Source organism: Macrobrachium nipponense, chromosome 24 (genome assembly GCF_015104395.2).
Source record: "Macrobrachium nipponense isolate FS-2020 chromosome 24, ASM1510439v2, whole genome shotgun sequence".
Classification (NCBI taxonomy): domain Eukaryota; kingdom Metazoa; phylum Arthropoda; class Malacostraca; order Decapoda; family Palaemonidae; genus Macrobrachium; species Macrobrachium nipponense.
Window position 1 is genome coordinate 54,408,255 of NC_061091.1, and position 16,073 is coordinate 54,424,327.

The 16,073-nt window shown below is 37.4% G+C and overlaps 1 protein-coding gene across 1 annotated transcript in view; it reads left to right on the plus strand.

The window, feature by feature from the left end:
• The first annotated feature begins 1,538 nt into the window (after positions 1–1,538).
• LOC135205642 (nuclear receptor-binding protein homolog) overlaps positions 1,539–16,073 on the plus strand; it is a 298,716-nt gene continuing 284,181 nt past the window's right edge. Inside the window, exon 1 of the mRNA XM_064236458.1 lies at positions 1,539–1,799. Within this exon, the coding sequence (XP_064092528.1) occupies positions 1,671–1,799 (129 nt within the window). The 5' untranslated portion in view covers positions 1,539–1,670. The remainder of the gene's footprint in view (positions 1,800–16,073) is intronic.

The following is a 16,073-nucleotide window of genomic DNA, read 5'->3' on the forward strand; positions in this document are numbered from 1 at the left end:
CTTTAACGCATAAAGTTGTTTTCAACTTTTTGTACTATACTGTACCTGAAACACACCATCATAAGTTAGTGGCAGGCCTAGTGGAATTATTTTAAATGGGACAATAAGAAATCAAAAACTGTTTGTCTTCGTCGACCCATATTATATGACGGATTACGCTAACTACTACATAACCCAATCAGAGTGCAAACCTACGCTGACGATTATACTTTTTTTTTCTTTTATGTGACTGTCCAGTTTACAGTTAACCACGAATATCAAGTATTGGTGACAAATCCTTGAAAGACATTTTCCAGAATCTTCAACAGTGCCATATCATCTAACTGTTGGATTTTAAATGATTTATCTAGTGAAACCTAGTAGGTATATCAATGAAAAAAAAAAAAAAAAAAAAACTCGTCTGGGTAACCGCATGAGAATTAAGAAAGCCAGTGATCTGCTAGGAATAAATAGGCTTAAAGTGGATTTTTTAAATAATACATATTGAGATAAATGTTGTTCTGCGTATTTTCCGGCGTGAGCTTTTGTAGGTTTTCAGCATGTCATGAGTTGAGTGGAAAGATGAAAATGTGTAAAATTATCGTATGCGAAGACAAAATTTGGAAACGCAGATGCTCAATTTTTTTTTATTGAATTCCTAAAGGCATAATGTATAGGTATAGCTATCATTGCGATGTAAGACTGAATGTTAGCTATAAAACCATGTCCTTTGGTCACCTAAATAAAGGTGACAGTCTCTAAAAATAAAAAACTAGAGAAAGTATATTTGTAACTTTTTGCAGAAGGGGATTATTAGGCATTTTCACTATTTGAAAACAAAGACTGAAAAACTTTGTTAGTAAAAAAATTAGAAATCAATACGCAGAGTGTACAAGGGATAAGTGGTGCGTCATGTCAATTTAGTTGCTAAAATCTTTTTAAAATGAGATTTTTTGTAACGGAGGACCATTTTCCCATTGATGTTTCGATCTTTCACCGGTCTGCAGGACGTTCACTCTTCTCCTTTCAGTGACTATGTTTTTTTTTTTTTTTTTTTTTTACCAACTTTTCTAAATAATGTTTGCGATTATTTGATGAATTAGATAAAATATACAGTTCTAGTTTTACAGAGTTTTTAATACCTCTCAATGAAGATTTTTCATTTCCTATCAGGATCTCAATGTCCCATCATTTTATTCTGTTGTTTCTTCTGATTGTTCGCAATGCGTGAGGTTATTTAACTGGAGGGTCACTAAAAGTAACGAATCGACGACAATGCTTTTCTAATTCTTTTCTCCGTGTTAAAATCTAGTTATGATAACATAATATTTGCATATTTATATCTTTTTTGGGTGCTTTCAGTACTCTTTATCATTCTGCTAGTGAAGACATTATCGACAGGTAGAGGACCTATAATAGAATGCTTACCGTCTTTGTTTTACGATAAAAGTTGATTCGAATTTGTCCCAAACAGTTCTGTAATGGCGACAACGTACGAGAGTTTATATTTAGACGTACGATAGCGCCAGCAGTCGTGGACAGGCCACACCTCTACGATAACTTTAAGAAGAGCCAGTGTTTGGTTGACAGTGAATAAGAAAGGATACACAATGCGTTGAACAGCGAGTGTGGATTTACATTTCTTTATCTCAAACCGGACAATTTTAGGTTGAAACCTCTCTCGTTGCATTATGACGGGGAGTAAAAACGGCAATGAGGCCGAAACTAAATCGCCGCGTGAAAGCGGCGAAGATTCGGAAGACGAGAGTGAAATATTAGAAGAGAGCCCCTGTGGAAGGTGGTCGAAGCGGCGACAAGAGGTTTGTTGTTTCTCTTTTTCTTTTTCCATTTTCTCCGTCTTCTCTCCCCTTATTCTCGCCCTTCAAGACGCCCTTTTCACCCACTGTAATGACCTGCTCTCTGGTTACGCCATTCGACATTTCTGGAAAGAGGAGATTTCCCCGAAGGAAAGAAGCAAATGGTAAATAAGGGATTAATCACTCGGTGGTGACGTCAACGTGTGTAGGCCTAGGCTACGGTGACGTTTTCGAACGACACAATTATATACCGAAAAAAATATTCTCGTTCATTTCACTTTGTAATACGGAGAATGACAGAACATATTGATCCTTGAGAATTTAAAATGTACAGAAAATTTTGATTTGTGGAGATTCCACCCCAAACCCTGGATTAGGCGACCACCCAAAGAAGATATTTGTTGGCCGTAGCAAAGCTGTAAGTTAGGCCTATCCGTCATACGGCATACAATTATACCTAGTACGTGGAGGAGGGTAACGGGGGATTTGTTTTGCACTGTCGTGCGCACATTAATTGTCCAGAAACTAGACTACCTTCGATATACCTAGCCTTACCTACAATAAATAAAATAATGTACCTACCCAAGTCTAGTACCGATTTCAAAACTTAGGCCAATGCTTATTTCCACTAATTATTTTTCGTACCTATCAAATTGTTAAACCTGCCAGTTTGTTCAGGCATTAGCCATCGTAGCCTAGCCACTTCATGTCAGCCAGTAGATAGTCTATGGGCTATTCTGTTCTTTGATGTGAAGAAAAGTGAACCATGTGTAAGGTCCCCATATGTCATATTGTTTTATTAAATAAAAAAATACTAGGAAGCTGCATTGAACTTCAGGTTATTTAGATACACAAGATTTTGTAGGAAGGACTGTTACCTGTTTTAGAAATATGAAATTGGCTCTTTACTTTGTTTCGTAGTTTTGATTTTTGCAGGAATGTTATTCTGATGTTTTGGTTGCGTAGAGGTATGTATTTGTAGGACGTTCAGTTTTCCAGAATCAGTAACTGCAAAAACAAGAAATTCAATTTCAGGCATTTTGGTGTCATAGGCTAGATGACTTTTAGATATATCTTGGAGGGAATTTGACTACTTGTATAGTAATATTTCCTTGCGACAACATAGAGCAAAATATTCATAATTATGATTTACAGTTTGCTTCTTATTTTCGAATCCCACTCCACATTGTCATAACACAGAGAGTTTGTCAGGTTTTTTTTGAATGACTTAATATTTTTAAGTGGGAATTTATTGTACAGCCAAGGGGTAGCAAATTTAAAGGATTCAAAACCAACATTTGAAGTAAAGCTTTGCTCGGATAACTTGAAATCATCAGTATCTAGTCTTGTGTTGATTCATTGGCAACATTATGCTTGGGAAGTCTTTCAAATATAGGTATTGCATATCTGGTTTTTTTTTTAGTATGAGTCATTACACACATTTTCAACTTTATCCTAGATTGATGGGAAACCAATTCCACTCAAACAATACAGAGGTGATTCGGTAGATTATAAAGTTGCATTAGTCTGCTCTATTTATAACATTGTCACAGTTTTTTTTTTTTTAATATTATATAGAACACTTGTCAAGATGTTGCCTTATGAAGCTGGTTTGTAATTTGCAATTATGATGTTTAATACCACAGGTGTATTATTCACTCAATAAATCCTTTAGAAGAGTGTTGATCGGTTAGAAGAATAATGTATTATAAAAATCTTCACTTAATTGCATTATTATACAGTGTAAGCCAAAGACTTTATTATTAAGAAAGAAGGAAAGGTAAATACTGTACTGTATATAATAGAAAGAGGAAAGAAGCTAGATTATAAACATATTAAATTTATTGAAAGGTGATTATTTATTACTTTTCCTCCTGGCTCATGGACTTTATTTTTTAAACTGTTGATATTGTTATGAAGTGTCCCAAGTTGGAGACATGCAGCATTTATGAGTGTATTCAGGATCAATCCTTCCCAAAATATAAAGCTTGAAAAGGAGACATTGATAACTATAGAGAAACATCATAACCTAATTTTATGGCATAACGTCTCGCCTAGCCATGGAGGGACTTCCTCACCCCCTCAAAATTGAATTACAGGGACACATCTTTACCTAACCTAATATAGGACCCTGCTTAATAATTAAAAGCAGGCTTTCTTTGGTTCCCTCTTAGCATTGCATACACCTAGCATAATGTTTACATAAGTTTGGGAGGTAGAGGATGTGGTTCGCCAAGTTGAAGGAGGGTGTACATTGCTTGAAATATGTAGAAGTATTCAGGCTGTGCCCTTTGCACAAATAAAGTCCCTTTGATTGTGAAAAGAGAAAAACATTTATGACATTTCAAGCTGTTAGGTGTCCTCACAGGAGTGCAGACTGTGGAGGCTTTAAAAGCATGGGATTCTTATAAAAGTTTGTTTAGGTTTGGGGATAATAAGCTAATGAACTTAGTATGTAAGGCATGAGATCATAAGTCCCCTTGAAGTAGAGAATAAGCATAAAGGAAAAAATACCTAAATGAACATCATTTGATTGCTGAATACAGTATTGTATTCCATTTAGCATTATATCTTAATAAATGCAGAATAATAAATAAGGCAGGTATAGGCTGCATCTAAACAAAAGAAAAGCTAAGTAATAAAAAGATTTTATTTGAAATTATGCACCCCTGGTTATAGAACTGCCATGTAGTATATATAGGTTTATTTATAGTACTATGTGGTTGTGGTACTAAAAATCATTGTTAGAACTTCCATGTATATATTGGTTAAGCATATTGGTAGCAGTATTGTGCTTGTGGTACTGTTGTTACCATTTGCATTATTATCATGGCAGAGTTATGTAAATATATAATATACCAAAACAATAAAAGTATTAAGAATAACTGCTGTGCCTTGAAAGAACTGATTTCTTTTTAAATAATCAGTGGATGGCTCTAAAGTTTGACTTGTTAATTATGTATATCATTACAGTACTCTTTCTTTCAAGTATAAGCAGATGGAATTAATTTAGAAATATAGTCATACCCCTACATAAGAAAGTCCCTATGTACGAAAAATCCAGGTTACGAAGGCAAAGACGAAGATTTTTTTGCTTCTGTGTATGAAAATAATTCAGGTTACGAAAGGGTGTACGTACTGTAAAGTCCGAGATTTGCCCGGGCCGCTGAGAACAATTTTAAAACTCCCGCGCCACCAACTCTGTAGACTTGCCACCATCCTCCTGCTCTCCCATTGGTTCCTGATGCTAATTACTGCCATAAGATCCTGCTCTCCTATTGGTTAGCATCTATCCCATCATGCATCTACGTAAGGGAGTTCCTTAACCATTTCGTTTTGGCAGCGTTATCCTACACACTTGGAATTTGTTAGTTCACGTAGATTTTGTTCGTTAACGTAAATTCATGTTAGTGATTTCGCTTTCGTTGTACTGTAAGTTACTTTATCGTGTTGTGTGTGAACTTAATTACTTATGTTATTAGCCAACGGTTAGGTTAGGTATTGTTGTATTTCAATTTAGCTTTATTATAAAATTTACTGTGGTGTTTTTGTAGAGCTTGGAACGAATAGGCAATTTACATTTAAAACGTAGTTCTGGATACGAAAAAATCAGGTTACGAAGGCCGCTTCGGAAAGGATTAATTTCGTAACCTGAGGCATGGTACTAATTATAAGAACTTTATAATGGTAATCTTGGAAAGATCTCCAACATAATTACACATTTGAAATATCTGATTAATAAAGAAAGTTAGTAGGAATTGGGGTGGAGGATCATACCATATAAAATTTTCTCATGCCATCCATAGAGGATCAGGCCTTTCAAATGTGATAAATTGATGTGGCCGTACCATGGTAGCCTGTAAATATCTTGTGGATATGAGGCTGGTAATATCAATATATGTCACAAAATGGGAGGATGTCATTGGTGAACTAGATGGCTCTGCTATCTCTCTAGGTGATGAATATGGTGAAATGGCAATTTAGAAAAAGTCTGCATTACAAGTGTTGTTTTCTAAGGTGAAGTTGCGGCCCTGTTGGTGGCTTGGTGTTTTGACATTTCATAAATTATTGCCATGGTAAGATTCCAGATGGTTGGAAAGTTTTGAATAAACATAAATGAAATCAGAAGCATTTTGCAAGCAAAAAATGTAATTTTTTTTCAGGTGGTATTTTGTAATTCCATTTATGAATAATGTAGGCTACACATTGTCATCCTTGTTGACATTAGTTTTGACAGTCATTGACATTCTGTTCAACAGTTATTGCTTTTACATATTGAGGATAAGTTTATATAGTTCTGTTAATGAGAAGATATCTTAAATTATAGTTGACTTTGACATCATTTTGTCGAAAATGTAAATATTTGAAGAATTATTTTTACTAAGGCCGTAATACAAAGTACTACTTAAAATAGAAATTTGTGGATCTTAGGTACCATGGAAGGGTTAGATAATGTACTGTAGTATCGATTACTGTGCCTTTGATATTTACACATTACCTGAATTTTTAGAAACAAATGTGTAATTAATTATTAATTTTTTAAAGCCTGTATTGTAGTGGAGTAACTGACATGGTCAATTTTTGAATGACATTTAGCAGGTGGAAGTATGAGTTGTTGGTGTTTAAATGTTTTTAACATTAAGAAATGCTATTTTATCTTTAGTGCTACAGTAAAGGCCAGAATTTTTCAGGATTCAGGAATGCCATATTAGTAAGAATAGCTTTTTCATGGTCAGTGAGTATGTAGCGAATCATAGGTTTTACAGCTCTGTATACGAATGTTCCACTTGTTTATTTTTGTTGTGGAAGTGCTGATACTGCTTCTTTTAGTTTGTTTGTGTGTGTGTGTCATAGGAAGTGTGTGAAATATTGGCATGGAGAAAAGTGTATAAGGTTTACTGTACTTTTATTTGTTTATTTATTTATTGTTATATTTATTATTTTGCTGCTACTGTTTTAAATACTCATGTTGGGTAAAACCAAGCATACAATTTGAGGACATGCCATATCTAAAGAAAAATTCTTTTATGCTCCACTGTGATAATAGATTCTATATTTGTTTACAGAAAGTCATTGCTGTAGAGTTGGGGTGCATTCCATCCCATTTTTGGTAAACTTGGCTTGCAAAGGAAGCCTTAAACCTTGGTGCTGTCTTCTCTTCTCAGAAGAGTTTCAACTCCTCTTATGTCACTTATTGGCTCTGATAACCGGCTAATGGCACCTCTGTTAGGTAATATGTATTAGCACCAATATTCGATTATAAGGTGCTGATAACCAGAAATCGGCACATTACAACTTTCTTTCCTGTCTTGTTCAGCAAATCGTTGGACGAGTCTTCTGGGAACTCTCGCGTATCCATTGAGCAATTTGTGAAATTAGGAAGACTGCATATGAGGGCCCTTCAGTTTTTCCTAAGAGTGAATTGGACAGAAAAACACAACCGGACAATGTGATGTACCCCATAACAACAGAAATAAAATCGGACCTGCGATGTTGGACGTCCAAAGACAGACCTTGGGGGGAAGTCACTTTACCCTGTGAACCCTGACTAGACTTCTTTGTAGACACCTCAGATCTAGGCTGGGCAGCCTTTCTGAGGAACATAGAAGCTTCTGGGGCATGGTCTGTGGAACAGCAATTGATTGAATTGATTGATTGATACTATATTAATCTAGCATCGTGACAACTAGGTCATTGATGCCGAACTATATATAAAAAGATACCCTAAATTTTAATAATAATAATTTAACAGAATTATTTTAAAATATGATAAAAGATACTGGCAATTATAAATAAATATAAAAATAAATTATATAATAAAAATTTTATTACTACAATACATACATACATATACACACACATACATACATACCATAAACATACGTACATGCACACTCGCATACATACACACAATTTCAATAAGAATAAAAGCAAGGCGCACACAAGGCATTACAGTTTATCTAAAATACAGAGTAAAAAGAAATCCAAACAAGCCAGTCATGTTAAAAATCCCATTTGCTCTAAAAATTTTTTGATAACTTAAAAACATTATTCTCCTTCCCATAGTATAGATATTGATTGCGCTGTTCCACCAAACTGGGGCACTCAACCAGCAAGTGCATAACAGTCAGTGGAACTAGGCAATCCTCACAGTATGGTTCGTGATCACGACTCATCAAGTAGGAATGTGTCAGCCTAGTATGTCCAATACGCAGGCGGCACAGAGCTGTTTCAAACCTTCTGGGCATAAAATCGTACTGCCAAGGATTGATTGCAGGTGCAATTGTTCTCATTTTTACATTTGTAGTTATATTTGACCAAATATTTTGCCAAAGTACTTTATGCTTCTCTCTAATTGGAGTATATAAATCTCTGCACGGCAGCTTAATGATCTAGGCTCAATACGAGAAACAGCCTTCCTTGGCAATTGCATCAGCGCGTTCACATTTCCAGATATTCCAACGTGTGCTGGAACCCAACAAAATTCAATATTAAAACCCCTCCGCTTAGCTAAAATAACCATTCCAGAATACTTAAAACTACTGGATGTTTGGAATAAAAAATCTTTCAGTGACTCTAGAGCGCTTCTAGAGTCACAGTACACAGCAAAGTTTGCATGTGAACGTAAAGGAACTGGCGGCCATTCATCAAGGTATAATGTGCTTTGTGGATATGGTCACAGACAAGATTGTGGTGGTGCACTCAGACAGCACCATAGCTCTTTCCTATATAAAGAAGCAAGATGGGACCCATTCCTACTCCCTTTGCAAAGCCACAAAGGAACTCATTTGGGCAGACCAGTATCGGGTGAGGCTAGTCACGCTTTTCATCCAAGGAAAAATGAACGCATGGCATACGAACTGAGTCGTCGTGGATAAATTCTTTTGACAGAATGTATCTGGAATCTCACTGGACATGGGTGACAGACACCATGCTTTTAATTTGGTCGAATCTGGACCTTAATGCCTTCCCTTCATTCACCATGTTAAGGGAAGTCCTCAACAAGTTTCAGTTCCATCAAAATGTAACAATGACCCTGATAGCACCATTCTGGCCTCTCAAGGAGTGGTTCCCAGACCTTCTGAGACTTTTGGTGGACTTTCCCAGACTGCACCCGCAAAATCCACATCTACTCAGACAGGCCCACTGCTCCAGCTTTGACAGGCTTTAGACTGTCTGGAGACTTATCAGACTGAAGGGATTTTCAAGGTGGTGCGGAAGCTATTGCAAGATGTAGACGTCAGCCTTCTTGCCAAGTCTACCATTCCGAGTGGGCAGTCTTCCGTCGGTTGTCTAGCAGTCACAACATATCTGCTTAAACCTCTATAGCCCAGTTAGCGTACTTCCTTCTATTCCTGAAGATTGCCAAAGGGCTCTCAGCCTCCACCAACAAAGGACATAAAGCGATGCTGGAGTCTGTTTTTAAACATAGGGGTCTTGATTTGGCCTCTAGCCAAGATCTTGCCAATCTCATTAAGTCCTTTGAAACTGGAAGCAAGAGCTGACTCTGTATCTTTGAATTTGGACAGTTTTTAAGTGGTTAACAGGCTCGCTTTTGAGCTTCTCCATTCCACATCCCTTAAGAACTTTACCAAGAAAACTCACTTCCTTGTAGTGATGGCAACTGCCAAATGAGTGAGTGAACTATTAAAAAAACCATTAAACTATTAAAAAAACCATTAAACTATTAAAAAAAACCAGGTACAATCACCTCTCAATTAACACGAGGGTTACGTTCCTGGAGAGCGCACGTTAATTAAAAACGCGCAATTTAAACATATTTTTCCCATAAGGAATAGCAGTAATAAGGGTGGTTACATTCCTGGACTTGGGGAACTTTGTACTGCATTATTGATATAATACTATGTAGGTCTGACAAAAAAGAAAAACAACAAAATCTTTTGCTTTATTAATAAATAAACAGGCTTTCATTCTATTAATAAATAAATACAGTACACAAAGTCTTTTGCTTTATTAATAAATATAAACAGTGCACTGTGTTATGTCTATATGTCGACGGCCATCGTCTGCAGCGCACAACACCCTACGCCTTGGCTGTCCCTCCTCACCCGCTCACTCTTCATCTGATTCTTTTTCTTGTTTTTTTTCCTCCCGTGGTCTTGGATTTTTCTTGAAAAATTGCTCCAGTTTGGTCTGTGATGCTGATGCGCGGGTGATTTGAGAACAACGCTCAGGCGCCAATTTGTGTTACATCAAAAGTTTTGCATTTTTTAAACATTTTTCAATATTTTCTAGCTCGTGTTAAATTGAAAATGTGTTATTTAGAGGGGACTGTATAAGCATTTTTAGTGGGTTGTTCTTGAGTTTGAACTAACAAAATACGAGCAGTCCCCGGTTATCGGCAGGGGTTCCGTCCCCAAGGGTGTGCCGATAAGCAGAAACTGCCATTAACTGAAACCTGGTGATTTATGGCGCCATAATGGGGCTTAAGGTGCTGATAACTGGTTATTGGCACCATAAGCACCCTCATGGCACCAGTAACTCGATGCATTATGGCACCATATATCACCGATTTTACGGCACTAGACAAGCGCCATAACTGGGGACTGCCTGTAGGCAGTTTCAAGCATTTTTATAAGGGTTCTAAGTATTTGCAGATTCTAGCTATTCGTGAGGAGTCTGGTACGCATCCACCATGAATAAGAGGGGTCCACTGTACAAGGTCCTTTGCCCTGTTAGGGCCCTTAGGTATTACGGGGACAAAACCAAGAGAATCAGAGGCCCTTCTAGTAATCTCTGGTGCTCTGTCAAGAATCCCTCTCGCCCCATTTCAAAAAATGCATTGCCATATTTTGTCAGGGACCTTATTACCCCTGGATAGGTTTGCTATTTTGGTGCCCCTTTAAAGGTTTGTGGGGTCGAGCTCGACCCAAGCACCCAGAAAAATTTGTGAAAATTAAAAAATGTAGCTATGCTGTACATTTTAATTTCTAAAATCAATTTCACCATTGCAGAACACTACTGAGAAGATAAATCATACCCATCTACAAAATATTTATTACGAATATATTTAAAAAATATCTATATACAGAAAATAATTTACAAAAATATTTACAAAAAAATACAAAATATGCTATATACTCACAAAAATTGTGGGAATCCTTCCTAAAACTATTATTTACAATATGTGATGGCCAGAAAAGGTGTCGGACCCATAGAGGTCAAAATGTAAAAAAAGAAAAAAGGGTGAGTTTTTTTGGTAATAAAAAAAATCGCCACAATTTCACAAATTTTTTCTTGAAATAGGAAGTGGCTAATTTTTTTTTTTTATAGAATAAACTCATATAATCCTAGAATGGAATTATGTAAAAAGATCTGCACTAAGATGTAATTTACTGCTATGTAAATGTTATTTTCTCTCTCTCTCTCTCTCTCTCTCTCTCTCTCTCTCTCTCTCTCTCTCTCTCTCTCTCTCTCTCTCTCACAATCAATAATTTGTGAAAATATTTACAAAAAATACAAAATATACACACAAAAATTGAGGGAATCCTTCCTAAAACTACTATTTACAATATGTGACTGCCAGAAAAGGTGTCGGACCCATAGAGGTCAAAATCAGAAAAGAGAAAAAAAAAGGGTATGTTTTTTTTTTGGCCAAAAAAAATTGTCAAAATTTCACACATTTTTTTGGTGCCTAAAAGAAATAGGAAATGGCTAATTTGTTTTATAGAATGAACTCATTATCCTAGAACGAAAGTTGCAGTACCTTAGATCTGTTATCAGTGGCTGGCATAGTACATTTGACCCCTGCTACTCACAGATTTTTTAGGTACCATATATACCCATTATTTGTGGAAAATTCGCCTGTTTGCATCATTTTTCACTGAAAATGATAATACTATTAAAATACCCAGATGCTATGAGCAGTCTTAGAATTTCGTTTTGTGTTTTAGCTATCAAAATGGACATTTCTAAGTCCTTGTGGAGGAGTTTAAGTATGTGTGGATTTCAACTATTTAGGGGGTGTCTTGTACCCATCCCCCACGAATATGGGGGTCTACTGTATCGGGGGAAGAAGCATGGACAGCATTCCTTCTTGTCCTTAACTCTGCCTTGAATTAGGGTGTCGAGTCATTGGGAAGCCTTGTTGTACATTGTACCTGGAGTACCCATCAGTCCTTAGTGGTTGGGTGATGGTTTTAAGTTTTATTGCAGTGTAGGTGATAGCATTGTTTGGTCTTTGGATTTTTTGATACTGCACCCAGGGCAAGGGCATTGGTTCTTATGTTTTGTGAGCAATCGTGATTGTCCTTTACTCCAAAACCTCCACTTTAAAGTAAACACGACTTGTAGTTGTACTGCTATGTCACTACAGGTGAAGATGAGCACTGACCAGAGGCAGTAGTAGTCACCTGGAGTAGTGCTCTCGCCAGGTAAGGAAACAACAAGCATTGTATCAGTGCTAAAGTTTATCTATTTCACCTTCTATCGGTGTAATTACTTGATAAGTTTCTTAAAGTGGTACCTCAGCTTTCATACAAAATCTGTTCTGGAACCTCCAACTATATCCAGAATGTATGAAAACCAAAGCAATAATTCCCATAAGGAATAGTGTAAATAGTATTAATGTGTTCCAGACCCCCAAAAGTATTAAAAGAAAAACATTTTACAGGGAATAAACTCAGTTTTACATACAGAAAACTATGAGAAATAACTATAAATGAATAATGAACATTTAGTATCACTCTTACCTTTATGGAAGACTCTTGTTAGTGTATGGAAGACAGAGAGGAGGGGAGAGGGAGAAGGAGAATCCCACTCAGAAGGACCTCAAGTATCATGAACCTATCTGGTGTTATGTCTCTACGTTTTTTAGTGGCACTGTCTGAGGTTACTTCCCAACTTTGTTTTTCACTTGCACTAGGACCAACTTGAGAGTCCCTGGACCCCTGTCAAATAACAAAACTGTCCAGAGACATTTGTGTCTGACATCTTTTCAATATCTGCCTGAAATGGTTGAAAGCATTGTCATAAACATGTTAGACACATTGATTGCAACTTCTTTTTTAGGATGATGTGTGTCAGCAAAATTTTTTATATCACTCCACTAAATCATTTCTTTAAGCACTGAAGTAGGCACAGTATCCCCTCTCTCTTCCTCCTCCTCTTCAGATTCTTCATCTGCCGTCTGTTGCTGTTCTTGCTGAAGGTCTTGCAGCTCCTCAGTGGTTAGCTCTTCCCTGTGGGCATCAAACAGCTCTTCCACATCCTCGCCACTCACATCCAACCCTGTGGACTTCCCCAGAAACACAATAGACTCCACAACAGGTGTAATGTCGTCGGGGTCATCCTCAAACCCTTTTGAAATCCTTCTCAAGGTAACATTCTGGCCACAATTTTCTCCAAGCAAAGTTCATTGTCTGTGAAGTCATTCCCTGCCAAACCTTATCTTTAAGACTTTTGCAGTTAAAGATTTGAAGTGATCCTTCCAGAACTCTCCTAGGGTCAATTGAGTGTATGAGGTCACTTCAAAGCACCTTTGAAACAGTGCCTTTGTGTACAGTTTCTTGAAGTTTAAGATGATTTGCTGGTCCATGGGCTGGATGAGAGGAATGGTATTGGGGGGCAAGAACTTCACAGTGATAAATTTAAATTTGTCTAACTGCTGGTCTTCCAAGCCAGGAGGATGTGCAGGAGCATTGTCCATTACCAGGAGGCACTTGAGGAACAATAGATTTATCCGAGCTTACAGCCTCCCCATGCTGTACGACACTAGGATGCCCGTATGCTTTCTGAATTTTTCAAACCAGCCTCTTGCTGGCCTTGAAACCACCAAGGGCATCACTAGTTGTTGGCATTTTCTTACTTACCTCAGTATGTAGCATCCTAGCCTTCTCACAAATAATCGCTTTAGACACACTCCCCCGCTAATTGTTTTTCATTGATCCACACTAACAGAAGCTTTTCCACGTCTTCCACTAGTTGCGATCTGTTTCTTTGCTAGGATTGAGTTGATCAACAACAATGACTTATATACTGTACATCCTAGCGAGATCAGGTACACATGCACCACTTTCATACTTTGCTACAAGTTCTTTCTTAAGTTCAATTGTATTCCTGGTCTTTTTTACTGAAGAGGTGGGACTTGCTGCTTTCTTTGGTCCCATTATGGCACTTTGCAATTAGTTTTTACTGTGAAATTGGCAGAAAACACAACATGTGCGGTGATGTGGACTATGAGCGCGGTGATGGTTGTTCAGCGAGAAACAAAGCCAGAATGGGTCATGATAGAGATGGGATGTTTTATTTGGCCACTTGAGGAAACGTATGATGACCAAGACAAAATTCCGTTGAAAAAAAATATATGAAAACCAAAACGTGCGAAAAGAGAGGCGTACAAAAACCGAGGTTTGTCTGTATGGAAATGGCCTTTTCATGATAAAGTTAAGTTTTTTGGACTGGACAGTCAGAGCACTGGCCAAGAAATGAAGCTGTCCATCAGCCTCAATTGAGACATGGACCAGATCAGGGAATGGTGTAGTCAACTTGATTTGAGGCTGAACCCCAGTAAAGCAAGAACCAAATTGATTAGCAGATCTCATGCAGATTTCCCACCCCATTATCCCCTTCAGCTTCAGGTGGATGGACTTTGCTGATTGAGCCTGAAGTTTAACTAATCTAGGTGTTTTAACTCGCACCTAACCTTTGAGAAGCATGTAATGAAAGTTTCAGCAAATGGTGCACATAAGTTAGGTACTGTTTGTAAGGCCTCATATATGTATAACAGTAATAAAATCAGTGCAACCTGTTTTAGGTTACAGTCGACCCCTGGTATTCGCTATCTTGTTTCTGTAATTAAAAGATCCAGAGAACCAAGAGGTCTTACAACTAAGACTCAGATCTGACAAGCAACTTCCCTTTGCTACTTAACTGCAGGAATTCTCAGCATATGACAGGTAGGGCTTAAGAAAAGAGAATAGAAAGACCAAGTACTTTTTAAAGCTGTTGTCACCCCCCAGGATGGAATTTGAGATGCTCCTTCAAATTACCAAGTTTTCCACTTCAACACTGCTCCTTCCTAGGATGCCAAGGATTTAAGCCAGAAGGTAGCCACACAATCCCTACTCTTCCCTCTGTAAGTTTCACAGCTTCAGAAGTGCACTCTATTCAATACCTCTTAAGGAGGCTACTGATCATAGAAATAGGTAACAGTGGATTAAAGTTCTCTACTCCAAGGATTACTCTAAATACTCTAGGTGGACACCCTCAGCCAAAGGGCAGCTGCCTTTATTGCCCAGTGCTAAAATGTTTATTCAGATGACAGGGCTATTGGAAACATGGTTAATGATGCAAGATTGTATCATCTTTGAACTCCTTTTGGCATCACAAGCAAGACTCAGAGTGCCAGGCAATTATTTATAACACTTTAAAGCTAATGTATTCTAGGAAATTGTAAACAGCCCTCTAAAAGCTTTTCACTCTTGCCTATGTAGTGGAAGTGAGAGGCAAGGGATTTGTCTACTGCAGTGGTGTCTTGCAAGAACCCTCTTCCTTCTCCATCTAACCATCTCCCTCCATACCATGCTGAAAATCACATGTTCCTTCCCAGCCTTGTCTGAAGTGTCTTATCACCTCATTGTCCCAGTTTGCAGTTTTACAGTTTTCTACTATCTCAGTTTTCCTTTGGATGATGGATTACAACCCTGATCTGGGTGATTCACCTTCAATATTTTGAACAATTTGTAGGTAGGTTTGCTCCATTCTACTGGCTTCCATTTGCCAAAGAGGACTTTGTAGACTGCAGCGCTCTCTCTCTCTCTCTCTCTCTCTCTCTCTCTCTTCTCTCTCTCTCTCTCTCTCTCTCTCTCACATTTTTTTTTATTTGAGGGTAATATGTACTCCTAATACCTTTGCCTCAGTTTCTAGTTTCTTGAAGCCGTTTAGAGCTAAATGTTGTGACACAGATACAAAGTCAGATTTTCAACCTATATCCTTTCAAGATGCAAGTTTTTTGAAGTTGCTTACAAAGGGGTAAGTGAAGAGCTCAAACCATAAGGTACTTTGGCCTAATAGTGAGGTGGAAGCATTATGAAGTTAGTACATATATTGTTCTTAGCATGACTGCTCATTTACTGTGCCCAGTAAGAAAATAAAAATAATGATAGTAAATAGTTTAATAATGTTAGTCCTGAATGAGCATTGTTGGAGTATTAACCTTTTTTTGCTAGACCTATTTCCGAAGTTTTGGGAATAATGTCTTTGTTTTTTACAACTATTTTAAAGTAAAAGAACAGGTTATGTTTATATTTATCTCAT